Source organism: Gymnodraco acuticeps, unplaced genomic scaffold (assembly GCF_902827175.1).
Source record: "Gymnodraco acuticeps unplaced genomic scaffold, fGymAcu1.1, whole genome shotgun sequence".
NCBI lineage: Eukaryota > Metazoa > Chordata > Actinopteri > Perciformes > Bathydraconidae > Gymnodraco > Gymnodraco acuticeps.
The window spans coordinates 63,515-89,777 of record NW_022990457.1 but is presented as its reverse complement, the minus strand read 5'-3'; the positions used below and the strand labels follow the sequence as shown (position 1 = coordinate 89,777).

General features: G+C 42.0%; 1 protein-coding gene across 2 annotated transcripts in view; it reads left to right on the top strand.

Moving 5' to 3' along the window:
- cntn2 (contactin 2) overlaps nt 1-24,566 on the top strand; it is a 52,603-nt gene extending 28,037 nt beyond the window's left edge. Inside the window, exons 10-22 of one of the 2 annotated variants that reach the window (XM_034225815.1) lie at nt 394-544; nt 6,405-6,532; nt 7,461-7,636; nt 8,602-8,722; nt 10,373-10,531; nt 10,862-11,011; nt 13,344-13,414; nt 13,643-13,877; nt 14,375-14,490; nt 15,647-15,833; nt 18,823-18,935; nt 19,909-20,080; nt 24,381-24,566. In XM_034225815.1, the coding sequence (XP_034081706.1) occupies nt 394-544; nt 6,405-6,532; nt 7,461-7,636; nt 8,602-8,722; nt 10,373-10,531; nt 10,862-11,011; nt 13,344-13,414; nt 13,643-13,877; nt 14,375-14,490; nt 15,647-15,833; nt 18,823-18,935; nt 19,909-20,080; nt 24,381-24,490 (1,889 nt within the window). In that variant the 3' untranslated portion in view covers nt 24,491-24,566. The remainder of the gene's footprint in view (nt 1-393; nt 545-6,404; nt 6,533-7,460; nt 7,637-8,601; nt 8,723-10,372; nt 10,532-10,861; nt 11,012-13,343; nt 13,415-13,642; nt 13,878-14,374; nt 14,491-15,646; nt 15,834-18,822; nt 18,936-19,908; nt 20,081-24,380) is intronic. The other variant, XM_034225814.1, reaches the window with a different exon arrangement.
- The last annotated feature ends 1,697 nt before the right edge of the window (nt 24,567-26,263 follow it).

Below are 26,263 nucleotides of genomic sequence, written 5' to 3'. Positions count from 1 at the left end.
GTTGACAGGAAGTTGTTGTTGCTATGGAAACAACATGACGGAGAAAACGTAATATCTTCTACATATAAAGACGGAGAAAGTAAAGAACAAAGTCTGAAAATATCAGTACAGTATCATAGTACTTTAACATAATTGTTTTTGTTACTTTCGTTGCAGTTCTATATCTTAAATGTAATGTAAATGTTGCCTTCGTGTGGTTCGTGGCCATCTTCGTGCGAAATTCACAATTCCATATTCGTGTGTCCATCTGGTGTCAATTTCAGGACAGTGTGACAGGGGCTTAAAGAACATACATTCTCCTCTACAAAGCTTCCTTGGATTTATGAAAGTCTAACTTTAATATCATATACGTCTTTGTTGTTGCGCCCCCCCCCCTCACTGCTGTCCTCACAGTTCAGGCCCCAGACTTCAGGTTGAACCCAGTGAGGAGACTGATCCCAGCAGCCAGGGGGGGGCAGGTGATGATGGAGTGTCGCCCCCGAGCCGCCCCCAAACCCAGCCTGTTCTGGAGCCGAGGGACGGAGCTGCTGATCAACAGCAGCAGGTACACCACCTCATCCTCAGTAAATACATACACACTGCATCACTCTAACGTAGCTCTAAACCAGTGGTAACCAACCTTTTCAAGCCCAAGATCACTTTTTATTCCAAAATGTAAACCGAGATCTACCAATCCGATATCTTCCAAAAAACCCACTTAGGAGTAAGACTATTCATCATCATATTTATTTTTGCAATCAATTTATGTTACAACAGGCTCAATGTACATACAGATGCAAACAAATAAAGACACAGTTATGCACAGTTATCTGTGCAATGTACAATATTCATATTTACGGTAGGCATATCTGTTCACTACAAACTATTCATATTTACAGTATCTGTTCAATGCACTATATTTAGTTTCTCAGTTCAATTAGTAATATTCACATGTACAGATATTAGCCTACAGTTCAATGTAATCCATATTAAGTTGCTCTGTTCAATGCACAATATATTTTCAATGCTCAAGTTGCTCTATCAGCCTGCCTTTAATGAGACTGCTGTGACTGCACATTATCTGTAAGCCTTTTGAAATCTGGCTGATAGTTAGTGATTGCCAGCCGGAGGCAGTCAGTAAGATGTGCGTCAGTCATACGAGTTCTATACTTGGATTTAATTATTTTCATTTGTGAAAAGGCCGTTTCACATAAGTATGTGGAGCCAAAGTAGGCCTTCAGTTTAAGCGCACATGACACAATCAGTGGATACCTCTCTCAACTCACGAGTGACCAAAAGTCCTGATCTCTTGCTCTGGCCTTCAATTCAATGTCACTTTGCATTTCAATGATCTCCATGTCAACACCCATAGGTAATGTAAACACCTCCTGCATTTTAGCTGGCAGCTGTTCAATGTCAATGCTGAGGAAAGGGTTTGATACAAAACCCACTACTTGCCCCATGTCTCGTAGCTCCACAAATCGAGCACCAAATTCTGATGTCATTTTGTTCAAATGGGCGCAGAATTGTTCAGGATGGAAAGCAGTTTTGTCTGTGAGGTTTTGTGACACCTTTTCGAGATTTGGGAAGTGTGTCAGCCTCGCATGTCTTAACTGAGTGGTCCACAAACTGAGCTTCACTTTGAATGCCTCCACTGCGCTAATCATGTGACCAAGCTCTCGGTCTTTCCCTTGCAATTCTCGGTTAAGGTCATTGAGTTTTGCAGTCAGATCGGTAAGGAACCCCAAGTCCAATAACCAGGTATCGTCGGACAGCTGCTCATACTCCTCGTTCCTCGACTTCAGAAAACTGATGATCTCTGGCAGCAAATCCAGAAAACGCTGGAGCACCTTGCCCCGACTGAGCCACCTTCTGCGTGAAGGATCAAATCTCCATACACAGAGTCCAGCTCGTCTAATAAAGACTTAAATAGCCGGTGCTGGAGTGCTTTTGCGCGAATTGAATTGACAATCTTAACAACAACATTCATTACATGTGACATGTCAATTGCTTTAGCTGCCAATGCCTGTTGATGTATCACACAGTGATAGTTTACAAATGGTGGAAAGTCTGAGTCTTTTCTGCACAGCGCAATAAATCCTGAACGAACACCGAGCATCGCTGGTGCCCCATCGGTTGTGAAGGACACTATTTTATGAATGGGAATCTTGTACTGACGAACATAGTCCTTGAATGCCTTGTACACATCCTCACCCCTGGTTCTTTCTTTCAATGGGATAAGGGCAAGAAAGGCCTCCTTGACAGTAAAATCCGTGAAAACCATCCGGACAAACACACCTAGCTGGGCTGTGTCTGTGGCATCGGTAGACTCGTCAAATTGAACTGAAAAGTATTCCGAGAGAGACAAGTCTTTTAATACTTGCTAGGATACATCTTCGGACAATGACTGGACTCTTCTGGCTACAGTAGGTGCACCAAGTGGGACACTTTTTATCCTTGCTTTTATGTCCTCTTTGTTTTTGAAATCCGCAAACAAGACGTCAGCTGTGGCGCTCATTGCTTCTTTAATCATCTCACCATCCGTAAATGGTTTTTTGTGCTGAGCCAAAATATGGCTAATCAATCCGGAGGGACGTTTCTGTAGCTGCATTGCTCTTTGATGTAGGCGCGATGAAAAGCGACTGCTGTGCTTTTAGTCCTCTTTTCAGTTCATCAATTATTTTGGTTCTTAATGCGCTGTTGAGTGGATATGAGTCTTTGAATTTACCATGGGTGCTCGCATGATGGCGCTCCAGGTTGCCCCGTTTCGCCAAGGCTACTGCCTGTTGGCATATGAGGCATACAGTCTTCTCTTTCGCTGATGTGAAAATAAATTCATGCTCCCATTCCGGGTGGAAATAATACATTTTTGATTTATTTTTCGCCGGACCCTCAGCCATATCGATGTTGGTTAAAGATTAGCAGAACTTGTTACAGAAGAAGTTACTCCTCAAGATGCCCGTTAAGATACGATTTTTAACCCCACCCACAATTGCATGCAGCAATTCATAGACGTCAGCATATCTAATAACCAATTGGAGTTTGTAAAATGACCTGTGCGTGATTCAAAACAACAAACCAGAGCTAGGTCTAAAAAGTGTGTTTAAACAACCAACCAACCAGAGCATGAACATTTTCTTTTTTTTTGGAAAATATTTTTTCTTTGGAAAATATTATTATTATTATTTTTAAATGCTAGGGATCGACAGTGAAGGCTTTGAAGATCGACCAGTCGATCGCGATCGACCTGTTGGTTACCCCTGCTCTAAACTCTTAATAAAGGGCAGCAGCATTATTATGGGCTGGACAACTTTTCCATTGTGCTATTTTGTACTGTTCTCTAACGAAGGGTTAGTGGACACTTAGAGAAGCCTAAATATAGCTCACAGTAAACACAGATCCTAAAGTGCCTGAAACATGCTAATGTCTCAGTGGTCCCCATGATGGGTGGAAGATGGGTGTGTAGAATAACCTCACACAGGAGCCTGAAAAGCATTCACATATGTAAAATAGTTGAAGCATTTTGAAACCTAACTCATTATTATGAAATGTTATGACATCACTCCATAATAACATTTCTTCAACAGTCATTTATTCACTATGGCAGTTTTCCCAACAACACATTTCATGCTCCACCCTCTTTCCTTTCAGCCAATCCACACCTCTTCCGCTCTAAAACTAGCAAGGCAAGGCAAGTTTATTAATATAGCACCTTTCAACACAAGGCAATTCAAAGTGCTTTACAAAAATTAAAGATATTATGATCATTAAGAAATAGTGCAAGCTCCACAACTGCTAACAAACTCAGCCAGTGCTCCTGCTAGCCAGAGTAACACGAACGCTCAGGTTGTTCTGAATCCGCTCATTACAGTTGCTTTAGATAATCACTTACACGGATAAGATGGGAATACAACCACTGTCCACTGTCAGTACCATTCCTTAAAGTTAATTGTAATGTTTTACAGATGCAGCTTATTCAACACAAACTGCCATAACTGTATATTAATAACACACTTACAAGGCTGCACATATCAACTTGAAACAAACATATTTTATACTTTATTTTTGCATTTTTGTCCTACTAAGACAATATCGGGTGCAAGACATATTCTTTCTAGGTGCAGTCTCATAAAGCATTGAGTTTGCCTCACTTGTGTTAATACAGATGAAAAATGGCTTATGATGCTGTATGTGTCCTATATAAATAATGTACTGATATATCAGATGACACTACATTCTCCTGATAGTGTGATCATTGCAGAAGTCTCACCCTGCTCCAAAATAAATCAACACAATCCCCCGTCCGATCCAAGTGGAAGGAGTTCCAATAATGTCATAATCTTCAGGGTAAGATGCAGCTCATTGAAAGAGAACTGTAACTTATGAGAAATTCAGAAAAAAACAAGATGTTGACATGTAGGTGAGATCAAAAGCAATTCTCCACAGTTTAGTGTATGAGTTGGATGATGTATTGCTTTTGATTTCATCACATTCTATCAAAGCATCATGACAAATGAATCAAAAACATCGTCTTACTAATTAAGACAGATATGAGTCAAAGTTTAAGATAATCACAATCAAAAGCATCAACATCCAAAATATTTCCCAGTCCTAAACCTAAATAGATTAGATTAGAAAATACTTTATTTTAAATGCACATAGTACATTGAAAGAAAGTGTTCATCCAACCAGAAAGTACAAAGAGTAGTTCAAGTGGTTGTGGTTACATTACATTCACATATATGGTTACAGTATCAAAGTTGTTGCATATGTGAGGCAAGGTACAGACAGATTTGTATAAAATGAAATACACATTTACAGATAAGGTGCAGGGTTTACAAATATATAAGTTACATACAGTTGTAAAACAAACAAAAAAACACTGGAGGGGCTGACCCCTGTGTACATGTTGACCCGCCTGTGAATGAATCATTGTTTTAGTTGTGTTGACATAATAAACGGTGTATTTGTGTGTTCTCTGGGATGTGCATTTTGCTAAATTGTCTGTATGCTGTATACTGTATATAAGTGATTAGATGATCCTCTACCAAATGTCAGTTGTTTGACATCCTGTATAAGGGTTAAAGCATTCTAAATAGTGTGGATGACACTACTTACTTTGTGTGAGTTACACCATCCTCTTTAAGTACAAACACATCCGTCATTCAATCAGTCATTCAGTCATCCAGTCATTCAGTAATCCAGTCATCCAGTCAGTCATCCAGTCATTCAGTCATTCAGTCATTCAGTCATCCAGTAATTCAGTCATTCAGTCAGTCATCCAGTCATTCAGTCATTCAGTCATCCAGTCATTCAGTCATTCAGTCATCCAGTCAGTTATCCAGTCATTTAGTCATTCCGTCAGTCATCCAGTCATTCAGTCATTCTGTCAGTCATCTAGTCATCCAGTCATTCAGTCATTCCGTCATCCAGTCAGTTATCCAGTCATTCAGTCATCCAGTCATCCAGTCATTCAGACATCCAGTCATTCAGTCATCCAGTCATCCAGTCAGTCATCCAGTCATTCACTCATTCTGTCAGTCATCCAGTCATCCAGTCATTCCGTCAGTCATCCAGTCAGTCATCCAGTCATCCTGTCATCCAGTAATCCAGTCATCCAGTCAGTCATCCAGTCATTCACTCATTCTGTCAGTCATCCAGTCATCCTGTCATCCAGTCATTCCGTCAGTCATTCAGTCATTCAGTCATTCCGTCATCCAGTCATTCACTCATTCTGTCAGTCATCCAGTCATTCAGTCAGTTATCCAGTCATTTAGTCATTCCGTCAGTCATCCAGTCATTCAGTCATTCTGTCAGTCATCTAGTCATCCAGTCATTCCGTCATCCAGTCAGTCATCCAGTCATTCAGTCATTCTGTCAGTCATCTAGTCATCCAGTCATTCAGTCATTCAGACATCAAGTCATTCAGACATCCAGTCATTCAGTCATTCAGTCATCCAGTCAGTCATTCACTCATTCTGTCAGTCATCAGTCATCCTGTCATCCAGTAATCCAGTCAGTCATCCAGTAATCCAGTCATCCAGTCAGTCATCCTGTCATCCAGTAATCCAGTCATTCAGTCAGTCATCCAGTCATTCACTCATTCTGTCAGTCATCCTGTCATTCAGTCATTCCGTCTGTGATCTAGTCATTCAGTCATCCAGTCATTCACTCATTCTGTCATTCAGTCATTCCGTCTGTGATCTAGTCATTCAGTCATCCAGTCATTCACTCATTCGCTCAGCTAAGATGAGCAGCTGTTCCTGGGTCTGTCAGTCTGTTGGTTTTGGGTTTGAGGTTATCAGTGAACAGGAGATGTGTCTGCCAGAGGATGATGCTATGATGATCTGCCTTGACATTACCTGATACAGATTGTAGTGTTTACGATTGACATACTTTTCATACTTATGCTTGTGTGTCCTCAGAGTCACAGTCACTCCAGACGGCATCTTATGGATCCACAACATCAGCAGGGCAGACGAAGGGAAATACACCTGCTTTGCTGAAAACTACCTGGGCAAAGCCAACAGCACCGGACACCTGTCTGTCAGAGGTACACACACACACACACACACACACACACACACACACACACACACACACACACACGCACATGCACACGCACACGCACACGCACACACACACACACACACACACACACACACACACGCACACGCGCACACACACACACACACACACACACACACACACACACACACACACACACACACACACACACACACACACACACACACACACACACCCAGTACACTGCAATGGCAATATCCTTGTCATCTGAAAACTGCAACAAAGCAATAAAATAAAGCTTGAAATGTCAGCTCTGAGCAGTGTTGACATGTTCCTCTTCAAATATAAATATATATAAATAGTATAACACTAATTATTCCAAGACCAATAAAGGCCCATATTCAATATTGGCTTATTTGCTTATTGCAGGTATCATATTTGATGTATAGGGCAAATAACTGGGTCATTTATTTGCCATACTGTATACAGTACATTGATTATGATATCTGCAAAAACACATATTTTGAAAAATGTGGCTGTTTTTTTAAAGTGTGAAATCTGTTATACTTTTGGAAATACAATTCTATAGTAAAGGAATTAATATGATATTAATAAAAACAAAAACACGTCTGTGTTTTACACATTGGGACATTATGTTAGACATATAAGGTATTACATTCAAGTTGTGTTATTTATCTTTATACATGTATACGTCAAAGAGACATTTTAGTCTGATACTAATAACGTCAACAATGTATTTTTCACAAAACAAATACATATTTATATCAAAATCTGTCTTTCTATATCGTTTTTGGCATGAAGTTACAAGTTATTAAAAACACTCCTAACAGTTTATAAAAGGTTTATGTTATATCCACCAATTGAAAACTCATTTTCAACAAGTTTCTGTGACCAGTTGTATCTGACGTAGCTTTTATTTTGGTCCCTTCCAGATGCCACTAAGATCACGCTGGCCCCCTCCAACGCTGACATCAACCAAGGGGACAACGTGACGCTGCAGTGCCACGCCTCCCACGACCCCACCATGGACCTGACCTTCACCTGGGCCCTCAACGGGGGCCTGCTGGACCTGGAGGACTCGGCCGGGCCCTACAGCAGGGTGGAGGGGGTGAGTCCTGGGGGCCAGGAGAGAAGCTGCTGGGAGGGTGGAGCTCTGGAAGACCTGCCCTAACATTCTACCAGAGCTCTAATATAGTGTTGGTTCAAATATTGGTTGGGGGGGTTTATGTAGGAGTAGAGAGCATGTGATGGATAAACACTGTGTGATGGACCCTCATTAGTTACACAAAGGCTACAAAACACACTAAAAGGACTGAAAGGTTGACTATAATTGTATTTATATATATATTACGGTGGCCGGCAGGTGCAAACGCGGAACAACGGCCAAAAACGCATTCATTAGCAGGAAACAGCTGCAAATCCTGAAATGAAAAACAACCAAATCCTGAAAACAAATCCAACCAAAAAACGCTGCATTTACAGAAATGATGCAAACTAAATACAACACACAAACCCCGAAAACAAACGCAACAAATAAACACTGCAAATACCAAAACGATATGCAAAGTCCAAAGCACATACAAACCATTCCGGAAGGGCTCAGGCCTCTAGGGGGCGCGCTACGTGGAACAGATTGATGTATGACCAGATATTTTTATATATATATAAAAATATCTCTCTAAACACAAGTTTGGACACACAGTCCTCACGCTAAAGCCTGGAGGACATATCTAATATACACACCAGCTTTCCCAGCGTTTTCACCTACAGTGAGACCACGCCACTACAGCACACTACAGGAGTTCTCCAGCTGTAATAAGTCTATTCCAGGCGACAGGTTGGACATTTCTCAGTGCCTGAACACACATCCTGGCAGAAATAAGCTCCTAATTGGAATTAGCTATCCATATTACCTCCCTGTTTCTTTCTTTGGAACTGTTGCATTGTTGATGTGATGAGACGCAGCTGGAATGAGCTCCTTCACCTCTGCAGCATGTGTTGTCTTCTGTCTGTTGTTCTCCTGACTCACACACTGTTTAACTCTTTGTTTGATCCCACTGTGTGGCCTTGCAGAAAGAGAACATAGGAGACCTGCTGATAGTGAACACTCAGCTGAGTCAGGCAGGGATGTACGCGTGCACGTCTCAGACGGTGGTGGACAGCGCTTCAGCTGCAGCCAAACTGGTGGTGCGAGGTGAGAAAGAAACGTTAAGCCAAAGAAATGAATGTCAAAGTGAGGCTTCACTGCAGAATACAGGGAAAAGATCATGGACACAAGTCAGAGAAAGCATGTCATTGGAACCAGCTCTCTCTAATGTGGAATCTAATGTTACTTACTGATAGCCTCTTTTAATACAGAATATGTATATGTAATGTGTTGTTGAGCAGTCTTTTAGAGTCTGTCGGAAATCAGCCGATCTACCTGAGAGACTCCCAGGCTGCGTAGTGCTGCCATCACTTCCTGTTTAGTTTGAGATAACAACATAGTTCTCTTTGAGCTGTTGATAAAACTACTTCAGAGTATAGAGAATACAGACATGTTTGCATTACTCTTTGTTGAGGACAAACAGTGTCAGCAGCAATAGCGTTACAGGTGATCCAATGTTTGATTTGATTTGCATTTCAAGAAATTATTGATTACAAGGCATACAAAATAAACACTTAAATACATACAAATACTACATAACAATAAAAAAATCCGGTCAAGAGAATAATAAAGACAATAAAAAAGGATATATATATATATATTCCCTCTGGAACTCCCTTCCACAACACATCAGAGACTGCACCGATCCCCCCACTTTCAAAACACGGACCAAAACACACCTCTTCAGACTGGCTTTTCATTTGTGAATTATGCTGTGTTGCTGTTTTAATATTTATTTATTTTTTATTTCTATTATTTATTCTATTTTATCATGTTTTATCAAACCACTGTAAAGCGTCTTTGAGCACCTGGAAAAGCGCTTTGAAATCCAAATGTATTATTATTATATATAAAGCTTTTTTCCCATCTTTACTCTAAGATATGGCATGGTTCATTTTTCCATTTGATAAATGTTATGCATTTACTAGATTCTTCCATTGTGAGTTAATTCAATTATTATCTTCAACCAACTCCTTGTAATTGATTTAATTATTGCTATTCTTATAACGAAAAATACGTAGGAATCTTTTTTGTTATTTCCTCTGATGTTTTTAGTACGGTATTAATAGGTAATAGGTGATGAATTTGTTAATACATCATTTGATAGTTTTAACTGTGTCAAAAAGTCCCACTTTACTAAGCTATGTAGGGCAGACACTATCTCAGTTGTCAGGAGAGATCTCATCACTATACAATCAGAAAATATTGGTGTCTGTAAATGCTACTAGTATACAAACTGTAGTATCATATAATGTCCTTTGTTTTCTGTCATGTTTGTATTAATGTTTGGAACTAATTGAAGCAGGTCACCATTGTAAAAGAGGTCTATGATCTCAATGGGTTTTATCTGTATAAATAAAGGTTTTGAATTGAATTGAATTGAATCACATGAGCTGAAGTGAGAATCTGCTAAATGGCTTGCAAATCAATCCGATAATTAAGTGAAGAGTAAAACATGTCTTACTAAATGTATAAAAGGTCTCCCTAGAGGAACATCCTGTGAAGTCAATCACAGCTGCAGTAAGTGTTTGGTTTAACCACAGTTTATTCTCTGAAAGAAAGTGGCGTTTGAGCTTTCCAGTTTTACAGTGTAGATGTTCTACACTGCTCTTCTGCTGTGCGATGATCTGCTGCTCCACATGATCCATGTGTCAGAGAGCACTGATCAAAGCCCTGTTCCTCCTGTGTTGCGTGCAGGCCCCCCGGGACCCCCTGGTGGTTTGTTGGTGAAGAACGTGGCCGAGGCTTCAGTGGAGCTCAGGTGGAGTCGTGGCTACGATAACCACAGTCCCATCGGAAAATACATCATCATGGGCCGGTCCTCACTGTCATCAGAGTGGAAGAAGATGAGGACAGGTGTGTGTGTGTGTGTGTGTGTGTGTGTGTGTGTGTGTGTGTGTGGTGTGTGTGTGTGTGTGTGTGTGTGTGTGTGTGTGTGTGTGTGTGTGTGTGTGTGAGTGAGAGTGTGAGTGTGAGTGTGTGTGTGTGTGTGTGTGTGTGTGTGTGTGTGTGTGTGTGTGTGTGAGTGTGTGTGTGTGTGTGTGTGTGTGTGTGTGTGTGTGTGTGTGTGTGTGTGTGTGTGTGTGTGTGTGTGTGTGTGTGTGTGTGTGTGGCACTTGTGATCAATAGAAACATAATCCACAGAGTACTAAAACAAGACATTTCCACTCGTCTCCTCCTGCACAGACCCGGTGAACATCGAGGGGAACGCAGAGTCGGCTCGTGTGATTGGTCTGATGGCCTGGATGGATTATGAGTTCAAGGTCATCGCCAGCAACATCCTGGGCAGCGGAGAGGCCAGCGTGCCCTCACACACCATCCGCACCCAGCAAACAGGTGAGGGGCCACAGGTCGCATCGCACTGAAACCAATGGCAACCAGTGGAAGTCATTTTATATGTAACGTTTGCCCTGGACTTCACCACCCTAACCAAAGCCTGTTAAAAAGAGCACTGCCATAATGGCACTCCACTGGCAGTCCTGATACATAAACAGGTTTAGGAGTAACAGATTACATGTTACGAGATTACGTGATCAGGATACAAAAAAGGTAACTTTATTCCCTGACAGTTACATTAAAAACATGTAATCAGATTACTGTAGCTAGCAGGATTACAGTGTTAATTAGGGCTGTCAAGTTAACGGGCAAACGCAAACATTTTTTAACGCCACTAATTATTTTAACGTGCGATTAACGCATGTGTATTTGTCCTCGGCCCGCCCCGTAGTTTCAGAGCCCAAAGGCTTGACGTTGTTGTTGTTGTTGTTGTTGTTGTTGTTGTTGTTGTTGTTAGTTGGATGGTGGGAGATTCTAGCGAGAGATATGGATACAAGAAAAGGTGAACAGCAAGCCAAGCACACAGCTGATGCTGACAGCCCCGCTCCTGCCGCTCGCTGCGGAAGTCCGGGGAGACGTCTGACACAACAGGATAGGGGGGTGCTACGCTTAACACTGTGGAGACGGGGGCTCGTTAGATCTCGGATCGCGTGTCGACTGCACATCACAGCGCTTTATGTGACCCTCTGGAAATTGACTGTTATGAAGACGAAGGGGTTCGCCGACAACTGTAACAGGCTTGTTGGTTAGAGACAAGTGGCTGGCAGTTAGGAGAGATCAGACGAGAGAGAGAGAGCGCATGACGGAGAGCAAGTCGACTGAGGGCACATCACGAGACGCCAGGGCGAGGGGGGAATTGGTCCGAACCGGGAGCACCCTGGGACATTAGTTGACTGAGATGAGCTCAGGCAAGCCAGGAGAGAACCATCAGCACTGATTAAAAGACAGAGAAGCGAAGGGAATGACTGCCTACGAGACGACGACCCAACTTTACACCCACGACCGAGTGAAGGTGTTGACTGTTTGACCCCCGCAGAGTTCTCGACTCCTTGGTGTGCCTGCAGAGAGAGAAGAAGATGACCTAGAGAGAGGAGATCAGACAGAGAATGAGAGACGATGATCGCTAGAGGGATGAGAGAGAGAGATGAGATAGATGAGTATGATGGAGATGAGCAGCTGAAACGAGATAAGAGGAGTCATAAGAGGATAGAGATAAGAACCGATATCTGAGACAAGAACGACGACCTCACGGAATCGAAAAAGACGAAGAGAACGCCGATAGAGATTCGATAGCTGACGTAGAGAAGAGAGAGAGAGAGAGCTGATGAGAGACGAGAGAAGCAGTTGGAATGAGCGAGACTATCTGGCCGAGATAGAGTCGGAAGATGGGATCGTGAGAGAGAGACCGAGAACCAACAGAGGAGAAGGGGGGGACGAGTGATAGAGAGGGGGGAAGAGCTGAGAGACGATGAGAAAGAGGATGAGAGAGACGGTTTCAGGATGTGTTGAGACGTTGATAAGTAGTTCCAGGTGGGGGAGATAGGGAAATTTGTTCATTGTTCAAATGATAATAAACAAAAATTAGCATTACATAGCATATTTTGTCCACTCATGTTGATAAGAGTATTTACCAAAACTTGAAAAGATTTCTCTAAGGTACATTAGAACAGATACAAAATTTGGCGATTAATCGCGATTCAATATTGTTAAATCGACTGACAGCCCTAGTTTACAATACATTGTGAAATTAAGATCGATAATTTTCTTCATGGTTTATATCTACTTTAATTCTTCTTTATGTCAAATAAAATATTTGTTTGATGCAGTAGGTGGACACCTAATTTATTAAACAAAACTAGAGAGCATGGAAAGGTCTCGCCCGCGCTTCTGATCAGACCTGTCTCTTTCCCTGGTCAGTGCAACTTGCTGTTTTTGCATAAATACATTATGATGTAAAAATGTCACTCCACCACTATCTTATTTATTCAACTTCTTCTTTGTCAAAACCTGACGCCAAAATGACCCATAATGCAACAGTTTGGTCAGAGGCTTATTCTAGTGGTGACTTACAGTATATAGCCCTTAGAGTAAATGAGGAGGGGTAACACTCACATTACTCCCCCCATACTGATTCTGTCAGACAGAGGTAAGTCTCTCTTCACATGAAACATCGGAGACGGTTAGTGTGTGATGTGTGTGAGCAAACTGAAGGCACAGTATTGTTTGAATGTAAAATATGTATCTCCAGCCAGGGACTTCTTAGCCTCTGCTACTTTCCACTGACGTTACTCTCATATTGATTATATGGTGTCTCTCATCTTGTGGTCCTCAGCTCCCACAGTGGCCCCTAGTGGTCTTGGAGGAGGAGGAGGAGACCGCAGTGAACTCATTGTGACCTGGACGGTAAGAGAGAGGATTCTTACCTTGATTTGTCTTACTCAGACTGCTCAAATATATTTTTGGACAGAATTCTGGATTCCGTAATGGCCAGTGTAAACAGGAGAGAGTATGACATAATGCAACAGAGGAACCTTACTATTATTTGAAGGAAGAATAAGAATCAGTCCCTGAGAAAAGTGTGCTTGAAGGGTGTTGGATGGCTGGTCTTATTAATCTGTGCTGAACCTGCAGCCCATGGCCAGAGAGTACCAGAACGGGGACGGCTTTGGCTACATCCTGGAATTCAGGAGGAAAGACACGGCGGCCTGGACAGCGGTGCGTGTTCCTCACGTGGAGTCCTCCCGATACGTTTACTACAACGACAGCCTGACGCCGTACACCCCCTTCGAGGTGAAGGTCAAGGCGTATAACCGCAGAGGAGAGGGTCCCTTCAGCCAGATCGCGGTGGTCAACTCTGCAGAGGAGGGTGAGCCCATCCTGATACCCCTCCTACACTCTCCATTACAACACAATGTCTTCTTCTTATCTAATGATAACATTTACGTTAGTCCCTCTGTCAGGGGCCCTCGAGTAGTAAAGGCTTCAGTGCCTTGCCCATTCAGATTGACTGTGTTATGCAGGTTACTGCAAAGTCACAGTAATGGCATACATCAAGTATCTTTTAGGATTTTAGAAAGTAATAGAAAGTAATAGAAAGTAAGATTCTCTGTTGTATTTCTGGGAGTAAGTAAACTATGTAAAATGTGTAAAAGAAGATTTTAAAAATGGTGTTTCTGTAACTGCAGTATTTGCTGTCGCCACCAGAGGGCAACGAGTGCCTTCAGCACAGCGGCTGTAGTCGGCTCACTGAACTAAATAAAATATACCTGTCTGTCGTTCTGTACCTCTGTTCCCAATATATCAAGACTCAGTGAACACCATGAGGTATGTTGCATCCTCTGACCTCTCCCTGACCCCTCACAGAGCCCACAGTGGGGCCAGCCAACATCAACGCCTCGGCTCTGACTGCTTTTGAGATCCGGGTCTCCTGGGACCCCGTCCAGACGCTCAGCACCACCGGCATCCTGCGAGGATACGAGGTGACCGGCTGCAAATAAACACATCTGTTTGTCCAACTCCAAGGGAGAGAAAAGTGATACTCAGAATAGATTAGATGTACTCGAATGAAGTTTACAAAGCAATGCATATGACCTCAACATGTAATACAACAGGGTCAATAAACACAAACAGTAAATACATGCACATACACAGTAGAAACATAAATACTGATGCAGTATTTTAAGAATACACATCAAATATACAGTATACGAAATAATACACTGTAATAGATCAACTTACTACTAAAAAAGGACCATGTTGAACTGCTATATAAGATGGTTTATTTAATCACAGTCTTTTGACTTACTGTTAAACTTCAATCAATTATTACCTGTCTTCAATCCAACACCCTGCCATAGTTCAAGCCCACTTTATGAACTTTGACTGTTTTAGTGGCCAACATCTCAACAAACGTATCAGATTATGAATCTGCTGATAACACGACGACCTCATGAGGACGGCCACCAGAGCCTCAGACCCACAGAATGCAGAAAGAGAAATATTCATATATTGAATGCATCTTCTGCTGTCAATGTTTCTGAAGCAGTGTGTTTCCACTTAGACTTTATGAGTCTTTTAGACTACAGCACCATAAACAAGCAACATTCAAACAGGACAACACAACAACATTGCTTCCAGACAGTATGTGATCTAGGGTTCCTGTGTATTATGAATCTAATCAAGGTTCATAGAATGAGTGTTCTCCATAGTAATCTTCCTGTATACAAGTCGTTTCTTAGTCCTAACAGAAATACCAGTTTCTCCAACTCATGAATTTCTTTAATGATTTTAATCCAATGGCCGACTGTAGGAGGATCGGCTTGTAACCACTTACGAGTACTTTAAGCTTTTTGAACTGCCACAGTGAATATTTTCAGAAGGTATCCACCACTCTCTGTTATTTCCTCTAGTAGGTCACCCAAATAAAGGACTACACATGAGAAGGATCTCTAACCCCAATTTATGTTGCATGTGTCTCCAACTATCAATCCCAAATGTGGAGGTGACCTGCTTCGCCAGTCCCACAGCTTCTCCCTGAAGCAGAGTGTAATATCTTTCAGCTGAACTCAATAACCGGCCTCTGCAGGGTTCATATGCAATGTTTGAGCTTTGGTTGGTGGATGTGTGTGACCTCAGATCCGGTACTGGCGGCAGCATGAGCGTGAGGCGGCCGCTGACCGGGTGAGGACCGCAGGACTGGAGACCACCGCCCGAGTGCCCGGACTGAGACCCAGCACCCGTTACCACGTGGCCGTTCTGGCCTACAACAGTGCCGGCACAGGCCCAGCATCGCCCCGCACCACCGTCACCACCAGGAAACCACGTACGGCAGCACACATGCACACACACTCACACATGTGGAAACTAGTCAGTAAGGACAAATACAAGAATCTAAACAATTGAAAACATGAAACAGTGCGTACCAAATATCCCAAAACTCATGTCTGTCTTTCACATGAGTGTTAAGGGTTAAACTTGGACCATACTGAGGCTGCTTCCAACAAAGTATTCACCGTGGATATGGTGTTAGCTCAGATTAAAAAGCTAAACCATATCAGGCTGCTGATCATGATGTATCATGTTCGCCTTTCTTCAGACTAAATGAATTGAACTGTTTCTGCAGTGGCTCAGTCAGTAGGGGCTTGGACTGTGAGCTGTAGGGTTGCCGGTTCAAGTCCCAGAACAGACTTAAAAATGGAGTGTGGACTTCTACTTGGAGAGGTCCCAGTTCACCTCCTGCCCTGCCGTGGTGCCCTTGAGCAAGGCACCGGACACCTCCCTTCCCCCCCTCACTCCCATGTTCCCCAGGCGCTGTACAATAGCTGCCCACTGCTCCTAGTACTAGACTCCTGGTATTAGGATGGGTTAAAAACACATGTCACTGTGTGCTGTGTGCTCTGCATGTGTGACCATTAAAGAGGGTTTCATCCCTCCCATTCTATCTATTTGTCAAATATTTAATTATAGTCAACGTTTCAGTTTTTTAAGTGCAGTAGTTTAGTCATTATTTAGCCTCCATATACACAGATACAGTTACCAAAACACACACAGGAGTCCTCTCCTCCTCCCTGTCTAACACTGATACATGGAGGTTAAATGAACCCTGCAGTCTGCTGGCAGTGATGGATTGTCCCTCTCAGGAAGGAGAGCAGGTAACATCTGCAAACATCTGCAACCGGAGGATTAGACCTGATCTCTTTCAGAGCAGCCTCCACTCCTCTGGAGCCACGTCACATAGATCTGTCACAACAATCTCTACATATACCTATTCCAATATGTCTGGGTCTTAATGTACCTTTGCTAGTAAATAATATATCTATTCACAATTCAAATCTATTAAAAACTCACTCCAACATTTTACAGAGGACATAAATCAATGAACGCACACACACGCAAATACATACACACATGCACACATACACACATACACTTTACACACATACACACATACACACACACACAAACACACACATGCACACATACACACATACACACATACACACATGCACACATGCACACATGCACACATGCACACATGCACACATACACAAATACACACATACACACATGCACACATGCACACATGCACACATGCACACATACACACATACACACATGCACACATACACACATGCACACATACACACATTACATTACATTGCATTTAGCTGACGCTTTTATCCAAAGCGACTTACAATAAGTGCGTTCGACCAACAAGATACAACCTTGAAGAAAACAGAATCATTTAAGTACATCAGGTTTCATAGAGCAAAAACATTTCAAGTGCTACTCAACTGGCTTAAGGTAAGCCAGTCCTTTATTAGTATATAAGTGCTTTGTTAATAGTTCTATTGCTCGAAGTGGAGTCGAAAGAGATGAGTTTTCAGTCTGCGCCGGAAGATGTGTAAGCTTTCTGCTGTCCTGATGTCAATGGGGAGCTCATTCCACCATCTTGGAGCCAGGACAGCAAACCCACGTGTTTTTGCTGATGGGAACTTGGGTCCCCCTCGCAGTGCGGGTGCAGCGAGTCGTTTGGCTGATGCAGAGCGGAGTGCACGTGCTGGGGTGTACAGTTTAACCATGTCCTGGATGTAGGAAGGGCCAGATCCATTCGCAGCATGGTAAGCAAGTACCAGTGTCTTGAAGTGGATTCTAGCAGTTACCGGAAGCCAGTGAAGGGAGCGGAGGAGCGGCGTGGTGTGGGAGAATTTAGGAAGGTTGAAGACCAGACGAGCCGCTGCATTCTGGATGAGCTGCAGAGGTCGGATGGCACATGCAGGTAGACCAGCCAGGAGGGAGTTGCAGTAGTCTAGGCGTGAGATGACGAGAGCCTGGACCAGAACCTGCGTGGCTTTCTGAGTCAGCTGGGGACGTATCTTCCTGATGTTGTAAAGCGTGTATCTGCAGCAACGGGTTGTAGCAGTGATGTTTGCAGTGAAGGACAGGTTGTTATCTAGGATCACACCCAGATTCCTTGCAGTCTGAGTTGGGGAAACAACAGAGGTGCCGATGTTGATTGTCAGGTCAAGAGTGGGACAATCTTTTCCCGGAAGGAAAAGCAGTTCAGTCTTGTCAAGGTTGAGTTTGAGGTGATGAGCAGACATCCACTGAGAGATGTCAGCTAGACAAGCAGAGATGCGTGCGACGACCTGGGTCTCTGAGCGGGGAAAGGACATAATTAATTGGGTGTCGTCAGCGTAGCAGTGGTAAGAAAAACCATGCGGGCTAATGACAGATCCGAGCGAGTTTGTGTACAGGGAGAAGAGGAGGGGACCAAGAGCAGAGCCCTGAGGGACCCCTGTAGTTAATTGACAAGGGTCGGACTCGGCCCTCTCCAAGTCACCCTGTAGGTACGGTCTTTGAGGTATGAGGTGAGGAGGGAAAGTGCAGAGCCTGAAACTCCAAGTTCTTGGAGAGTGCGAAGGAGGATCTGATGATTCACATGCACACATACGCACATACGCACATGCACACATGCACACATGCACACATATACACATCCACACATACACACATGCACACACACATACACACATACACACACACACACACACACACATACACACACACACACCCATTGAAATGTTTATATATTTTGCTGCTACAGTCATTTAGCACTGAATTTCCAGAAGGTGATTGGATTTATGACAAAAATATTGAATGTAAAAGTCAAAAGCAGCCGAGACCAAGATACCAGTTTTTTTGTTATTAAAATCAATTTTGTACGTTTATTTATGAAATGTTTTACCATTTGTGATTGTTCTTCACACGACAGCCACAAACTAATATGTTTTATTTATTTATTTGTACAGCTCCTAATCGTCGTCCAGGCAACGTGTCATGGAAGACTGACAGCTCGTCTGTAACGCTGAGGTGGGATCATGTGAAGGCCATGCACAATGAGTCAGCTGTGCTGGGCTACAAAGTGAGTATGGTCCCCCTGAAGTGTGACTCATCACTCACACAGAATATGGACCTGAGAGACCGCAGTGAGACCTGACGTCCTTCAAACATATATATCTAGTTTAGTTTGAGTTTTATCATGCAACACATCATGCAGGATTTTTTTAATGTATGTCAGCTTATATTTTTTCCTTTTCTTGCTGGTTTTTATCTTATATGTTTTTTGTATGTATAGTTTCTTAATGTTTATGTGTGGAGAGCTGAGCATAAGAATGTCATTGTACAGTGCAACTGCCTGTTATACTGTACATATGACATGAATCTTGAGTGCCTAAATACTCAGGTTCACCTGGTAAAGTCAATCGACCATAAGTACGTTTGTACCAAGCCAGCAGGTCATCACTGCACTCATTGTACATTTCATAATTAGCTCTATTAACACAGGAAGTAGAAAAGTCAACATTTCATTTGAACTTGCTATCTCATTATGAAAACCTGTGCCTTGACATGGAACAAACCTCTGATGTATACTGTTTGCTAATGTACACATTAACACTATAAACCGCTTTAAACCGGAACATTCAGAGTGAGATCATTGTGTTTTGTATTTTGGAATGATGTAATATCATTCATAGTTCACACAAATGCAGCTGTAAGGATGACGGGATCATGAAGAGGTTCAATAATAATGACCCTCATGAAGTTTGTCTGATGTTGTGTCAGATCCTGATAAATGTAATCTCCCATCCAGCTCATGTGAGATAGGAGAAGTCATCATTTAGATACGCCTTGTCGCAGCTTTTGCAGCAGGTGATAGGAGATAAGCACTTTATCAATGGTGCTTTGATGTCTGAACAAACGGGCACATGCAGGATAGTTATCACTAAAAGCACGGTCAGCAGCTCTTGAATTCTGAGAATGTTTTTAAGCTAAGTGTAACATGAGTTTGAGTTTAACCTTGAGGTCTGAACTAACTTTGGCCCTGTGTGTGTCAGGTTCTGTACAAACATGAGGGCCAGACCTCTCTGAAGGTTCTGGACCAGAGCAAGACCTCCGTGAACCTGCCGCTGTCCGAAGACGACGGCGGCTACGTGGTGCTGGAGATCCGGTCCTGGGGGGAAGGGGGGGACGGCCCTGCACATGAGATTATCGTGTCCCGGGACTCAGGTGAGCATTAGAGACACTCTCAGAAGAGCTTCCTCTGAGGGTGTGAGTGAGTATACACAGAGGGGAAAAGGTCTTGAGTCCTTAAACTGGTAGAACCCTACTGAACGGAGCGTACAGAAACACTGTCTGTGGCACAGTACACACAAGCTTAATAATAATAATCATGAATCATGATATCCAGATCAAACACCCCTCTTAAGCCTCAGCATAGGAATTCCTTTATTTCACTATCTGTTATTCTACGCACGAAAAGTTTATTATTATTCCGCCGGTATTTTGCCGCGCTTCTCGTCCCGCATTGAACATCGCTCAACAAACTCCGTTCAAACATCAAAACGTTCAGCTCGGTCGGGAATCGATGGCTATTACTTTTCTCATTCATAACTTTCATAATTCCAGAGATACATCCCATAATTCATCACATTTTTAACATTGAAGTCAATGGAGGAAATCTTCAGACTTCAACAAATCTTCAAGCGACTTCAACTGCTAACTGTTCATTCATACTTTCACTCAGAAACCTCATTCCAACTTTAAAATGTTACACATCTTTCTGACATTATTCGTCTAAAAGAACTTTTAAATCTGATTCTTACTTTTAGAGACATTAAACATTGTTCAGACCTTGTTAAAGAGGTTTTCTTCAGATTTTAACATTAACTAGAGTGCGTGATGTCCAGTGGCGACTGGTCATTAGGGGCAGGTCCCAGTGTCAGCAGAAAATATTAAAAATAATGATTACAAAAAATGCAAAACAAAAATATATATATATTTTAAGATCATGTTTAATCATCTGATTCGTCTGTACATTGCTGTTTTAGTCTGTGTTCTTCTAATTAGTGTCTACAGTGTGTGCCTATTGAGCTGTTTAGAGCCATGTGGGACAAAACCTGATCATGCCCCTCCCTCTCACTGTCTAAGTCAATGGTGACTGTAAAAACTACACTGCGCATGCTCAAAATATTTTCCTATTTAATGTGTGTGGCAACAAAATAATGACCATAGGGGCATAGAGCTGCCATCCCCACCATACGTCATCTCACATAATTCAGAGCTGATTGGCTGTAAGTACGTGTGCCGCGAAAAGTGTGGTGTGTGAAGAGGAGGAGAGAGACGCATCCTAAAACCAGGAAGTAAGCTGAGCATGGCTTCCCTCGACAAAAAAGCAATGAGATTTCTCCATAGGATTTTAGAAAATAGCTCCAAATAAGATCTGTGGGAAACGTAGCTGTTAGATAAATGTACGTTTTGTTCAGCCGGATAATATCCACATGTCTACCCTACTTTTATAATTTCGAATCATAAATCTATTGATTAGATTAGATTTATGATAGACTTTTGAAACTACAAGAAGATAAGGAGGACTTTTACAAAAAAGTAATAGAGATGTTTGTCCAGAAGGATAGGCAAATGGACTTCATCTTCAAGTCAAGGTAAGACTGCAATTTTATTGAAAATGGGATCTTACTAAGAGAGAACAATTCAATATTAAATGATACAATTACATTTTTTGGGTATCCTTCTGTTGAACTGTCTGTTTAAGATTAATCGAAGCATCAGACAAAAAGAGCTTTTGAAAATAATATTATATTTTGATTTAGGTCAAAATATAATATTTGTAAACCTGAAGAGTCAGTGCCAGTGCCTCACCAGCCATGAACCTCACTGCAGAAGCTTATAGACATCTAAGTGTTTTGTGCCCCACCACTTTTGTACATATAGAAACGCCACTGGTGATGTCACAGCTAGAGGTTAGGAAATCTTCAAATTTGCCTTCATATTTTTTTTAAACTGCCATAATTCCCAAACCCTACATTCCTGAGACATACTTTTTCATGACAAACGTAGGAAAACATCTCGTAGCTTGAAAAATGACACATAATTAAGCAAAAAATAATTCAACAAAATGCTTCTTGAGGGCATGAAGTGACAAAAACGTTCAACATGCCTCCATTAAAGCCCATTGTAATTTCAGGCAGATATTTCCTCACGGTAGCAGCACACCTTTAGTTAAACTGCCAAAAGGCCACATTATTAACCCGAAACTACACAAAAATTACACTTCAGATACTCAAGTTCCTTGACATGCTTCACGTTTTGAAATTTCACAGATATCTGTTACAGTTCTTCCACAAAACGTTCACATGTAAGAGGTTCATCTCTCATTCAGAACAATGGAAACCTGTGATCTCTACAGAGCTCGTTAGTTCAAATATAAACACCTGTGTCATGGAACACGATGATGTCATCACTCCACCTGACATGACCAGGGGCCTCATGTATAACGCTGTGCGTAGGATTCACGTGGGAAGGTTGCTTACGTAGTAGAAATCCAAAAAATAGGTACATACATTTTCCGACATTTTCCGATTCACCAAACATTGCGTACCGGCGAGGAAAGTGCGTACAGCACTTCCTACGCCGGTTTCCCTTTATAAATCACAACCGACTCGAAATGCGGTGCAGCTTTTGCGGGCTTCACGTAACGCCCATATTTGCCTATAAATAGTCAAAGAAACGCCCATTCATTCATTCTGACTGACTTTATGAAGAAGATCGCAGGAAATGACGACAGAACAGCTAAAAAAGACATCTCACACCGTGTCAGATTTAGGTTATTTTGGGGAGGTCGAGATAAATCATATTGTTTGGTGGATGCCGTTTGAACCAGAGCAGCAGCATGGAGGACGGATCGTCACCAAAATAAATAAATAAATGGTCCGAAAAAGTCAGTAGTAATAAAACACTGTTTTCTCATAACTTCAGTGAAAATTCTCCAAACAACCCAAAACTTCACAGGTTTGGTAACGATGCAGCCATCTAAGCATATTATGGGATGTCATCAAATGCCGTTGCCATGGCGACAGATCATTCGCCATCAAGTTAGTTCAGAAGTTTGCAGTTCAAATATTCTGCTGCTTCTCCAAGCCTTTTCACTTTCTTTTCTTCTCTCATCACACATTCAAGCCCACGGTGTTCATGTATCTTTTCAATCTAAATTATTCACTTTCTTCTTACACATTACATTTCAGCATAGCAGTTTAGCGTCAGATTTCCAGCATAAAGCATTCCCACTAGCAATTTCTTCAGGAATTGCATTCTCTAGTTCTCTGCAGTGGTTTTATGCTAGTGTACTGACTTCTTATGTAACACTATTATGTAATATGATGGTGAATGATCTTCAGATATTAAAGACAACAGTTTGCTTTGATTGGTGACCAGTGGTGTAAAGTCACTTAGTATATTTACTCAAGTACTGTACCATTTTGAGAGACCTGTACTTTACTTGAGTATTTACATTTTTTACAACTTTGTACTTCTACTACTCCACTAAAATTCAGAGGTTAAGCGTGTAGCGGTACTTTTCCTCCACTAAATGTATTTAATACCTTTAGTTACTTCACAGATGTGGATGAATGATGTGAAATATAATTAAGTGTTGAATCAGACTTTAGTTCCACCTGGAGTAAATCCACCAGCTACCCTGCAGTATACAAAGTCATTCAAACTAGCTGCACCTTTACCAGCTTTGAGAACACTTTCATGATCAATCATTATAAAACATATCATAGATATTATTCTGAATTTAGCCAATTTGCACAGCGTTTGGTACTTTCACTATATTTTGATGATAATACTTTTCTACTTTCACTTGAGGAACATTTTGAATGTAGGACTTTAACTGTAACAGAGTATTCCTACACTCTGGTACTTCTACTGTTCAATCTGCACATTGGAAATAAAAGTCTGACATGATGATGAAAGTGAAGTTAGAAGTAAACTGATGTAATGGGAAGACATCTAATGAGACTTGAGGGTTGTAGGCAGTGCTTCAACAGGAAGTAAGCATAGAAACAGAAGAGCTATTCATCCAAGGCCGTGTTATCATCCAGATAGGAGCATTAGGAGATCTATGATGTTGATCATAAACATGTCAGCAGTATCTGGAAAGGGGCAGTGAGAGTTTATCATGCTCATGTTCCTTGGTGATAGAAGACCTTGGATGACTAAAGAAGGTCAAAAGGAGCACATATGTTTCTGATAGAATACTTTGTAGATTATTTACACTTTCCTGCAGAACCCCTTTTTGGAAATGGAAATGTTGTCAAACAAACAAAAGCATGAACCATTTATGTGGACCTACCTTACCAGACATCTGATGCCACCTTTTGCTTTTTGATTTTTTTTATACCACCAGTTACAAACAGACAGGGACATATTTGAAGCTGAAGATGTACTGATACTGGAAATATGAATATATCAACCTGTTAAACTGCCCCTTGCCCTCTGCCCCTCACAGGAACTGGTATGATGGTGCAGAACGATGCCCCCCCCACCCTGCCCCGTCTCCCTCTCCTCCTGCTCAGCGGCTCGGTTCTTCTCACTCTTGTGTCGTTGTCCGGCCTGTGATCTCAGCCAATCAGGGACTGTTTCCTTTTGATGGCTTGAAACTAAAGCTCAGTCTGTGCTTTGGGGGGGGGGGAGGGGGGGGGGGGGGGTGGTTTCTGGTAGAAGAGTAAGGTACTGAAGGGATTGGAGGGCTGGGGGAGAAAGGAGTGGTTTCAGTATTCTTCTTTTTTTTTTAAATAGGAGTGTGTGTGTTGACCGGGTTGTGGGTGTGAGTGTGTTTCTGTGTTCCGGTGTCAGTCAGACCATGCCTTACCATCACATCTGGGGCTGACCCGTCTCTTACACCTGTCCTCCAAAGTGTAGCCGGAGAGACACAGGTGTAAATGGTTCATGAATAATGTGTATACCTGTACATAGAGACAGTGTGATGCTGCCTGTTCACACTGAGAGCAGCTCCGTACAGCAGGCTCTGCTCTCCCCGGCTGAGTGTGAGAGCAGCTCTGCATCTCAAAGACTAAGCTCCTCACTGATTGTTAGGGAGGAGGACGTGCTACTGGGCCCTGAATAAAAACACAACTGCACATTTGAAACGATTTTCAGTCTTGGATAATCCCCTTGACAACGACAGAATCATCAAGTTGGTGTGGAACGTTTTTTGATTAAAACAGGAAACAGGAAACTAAAATACATGACTTTCATAACAATAAAACAATTATTTAAATACTTCTGGATTTATTAACGTAATGTGCTTTTTTTTGTACAGAAAATGAAACCGTTATTCACATAAATAAACCTCAGAAGCCAATTAGTAACCAAACATACTAAATGAGATTTGTACATTTATCACTGAACAAGATCACAAAATCCTGAGGGACCTTTTTTTCATTTGCTGACTAAAACACAGCGACCTAAGAGCTAACACAGCCCACACTGGGCACACTTTCAAAACATTGATATGGGGGTGTGTGAGTTTAGTGGATGGACGTCCCCACAGCTGTCAGAGAGCAGCTGTTTGACCCGCCTTCCTGCTGGTTGCTCTCAGTGTGAACACAGACAGGCATTGAAGCACTGAAGAACTTTTTACTGTTGGTTTTCAGCTCCTGCTAATGTCTGTATGCTTATTTGTGTTTTGTCTCAGCTGTAATTATAGCAAGCTACAGAAATATGTCAACTGTCCAAATGAATGTTTACATTTTTCTATGTGTTATCTCTCATTTTGGGGGAAGCTCATTTGGATGGTTGAAGGGAGCTTTCATGTCCTGTTTGATTATTTGTGCCTGCATTGTTTTTGAATGATTCTGACGACAATGTGCCACGCTCTGTGAAGTGTGTGTTGGGTTTTGTGCAGGAAACAGTGTCATACATCCTGCTCATTGTAATCCTGTCAGCTCTATCAGCACTTGTCTGGTTCACTACAGTTTACAGGAAGGATGTGTGTGTAGGGTTCCTCTGTACACACCTGTCTGTTCAGCATGTCAAAGACAGGTTTAAACATTTCTGTCTCCTGCTGTTGCCTTAATGTTTTGGTTGATTGATCAGAACTGTCTAAACTGTTTGCTGTCAACAGTCGAATACTCATTGGTTGAATGGTTACAGGTTTAGAGTGTCGTCAACCAGAATATACAGTTCTTGTTTTCTGTACTTTCTGCCAAAAACACACTCTGTCTTTAAATGATGTATTCTATAATACCCATATGTTCAGAAGCTCAGTCCATCTCAAATCTTTACGAAGTCTGCACTGAAGAACCTGAAACGTTGACTTGAATTAAATGTATTATGTCAACAGATTACGTTTAAATAAAACATATTAGGTTTAACTTAATATTATTGCTT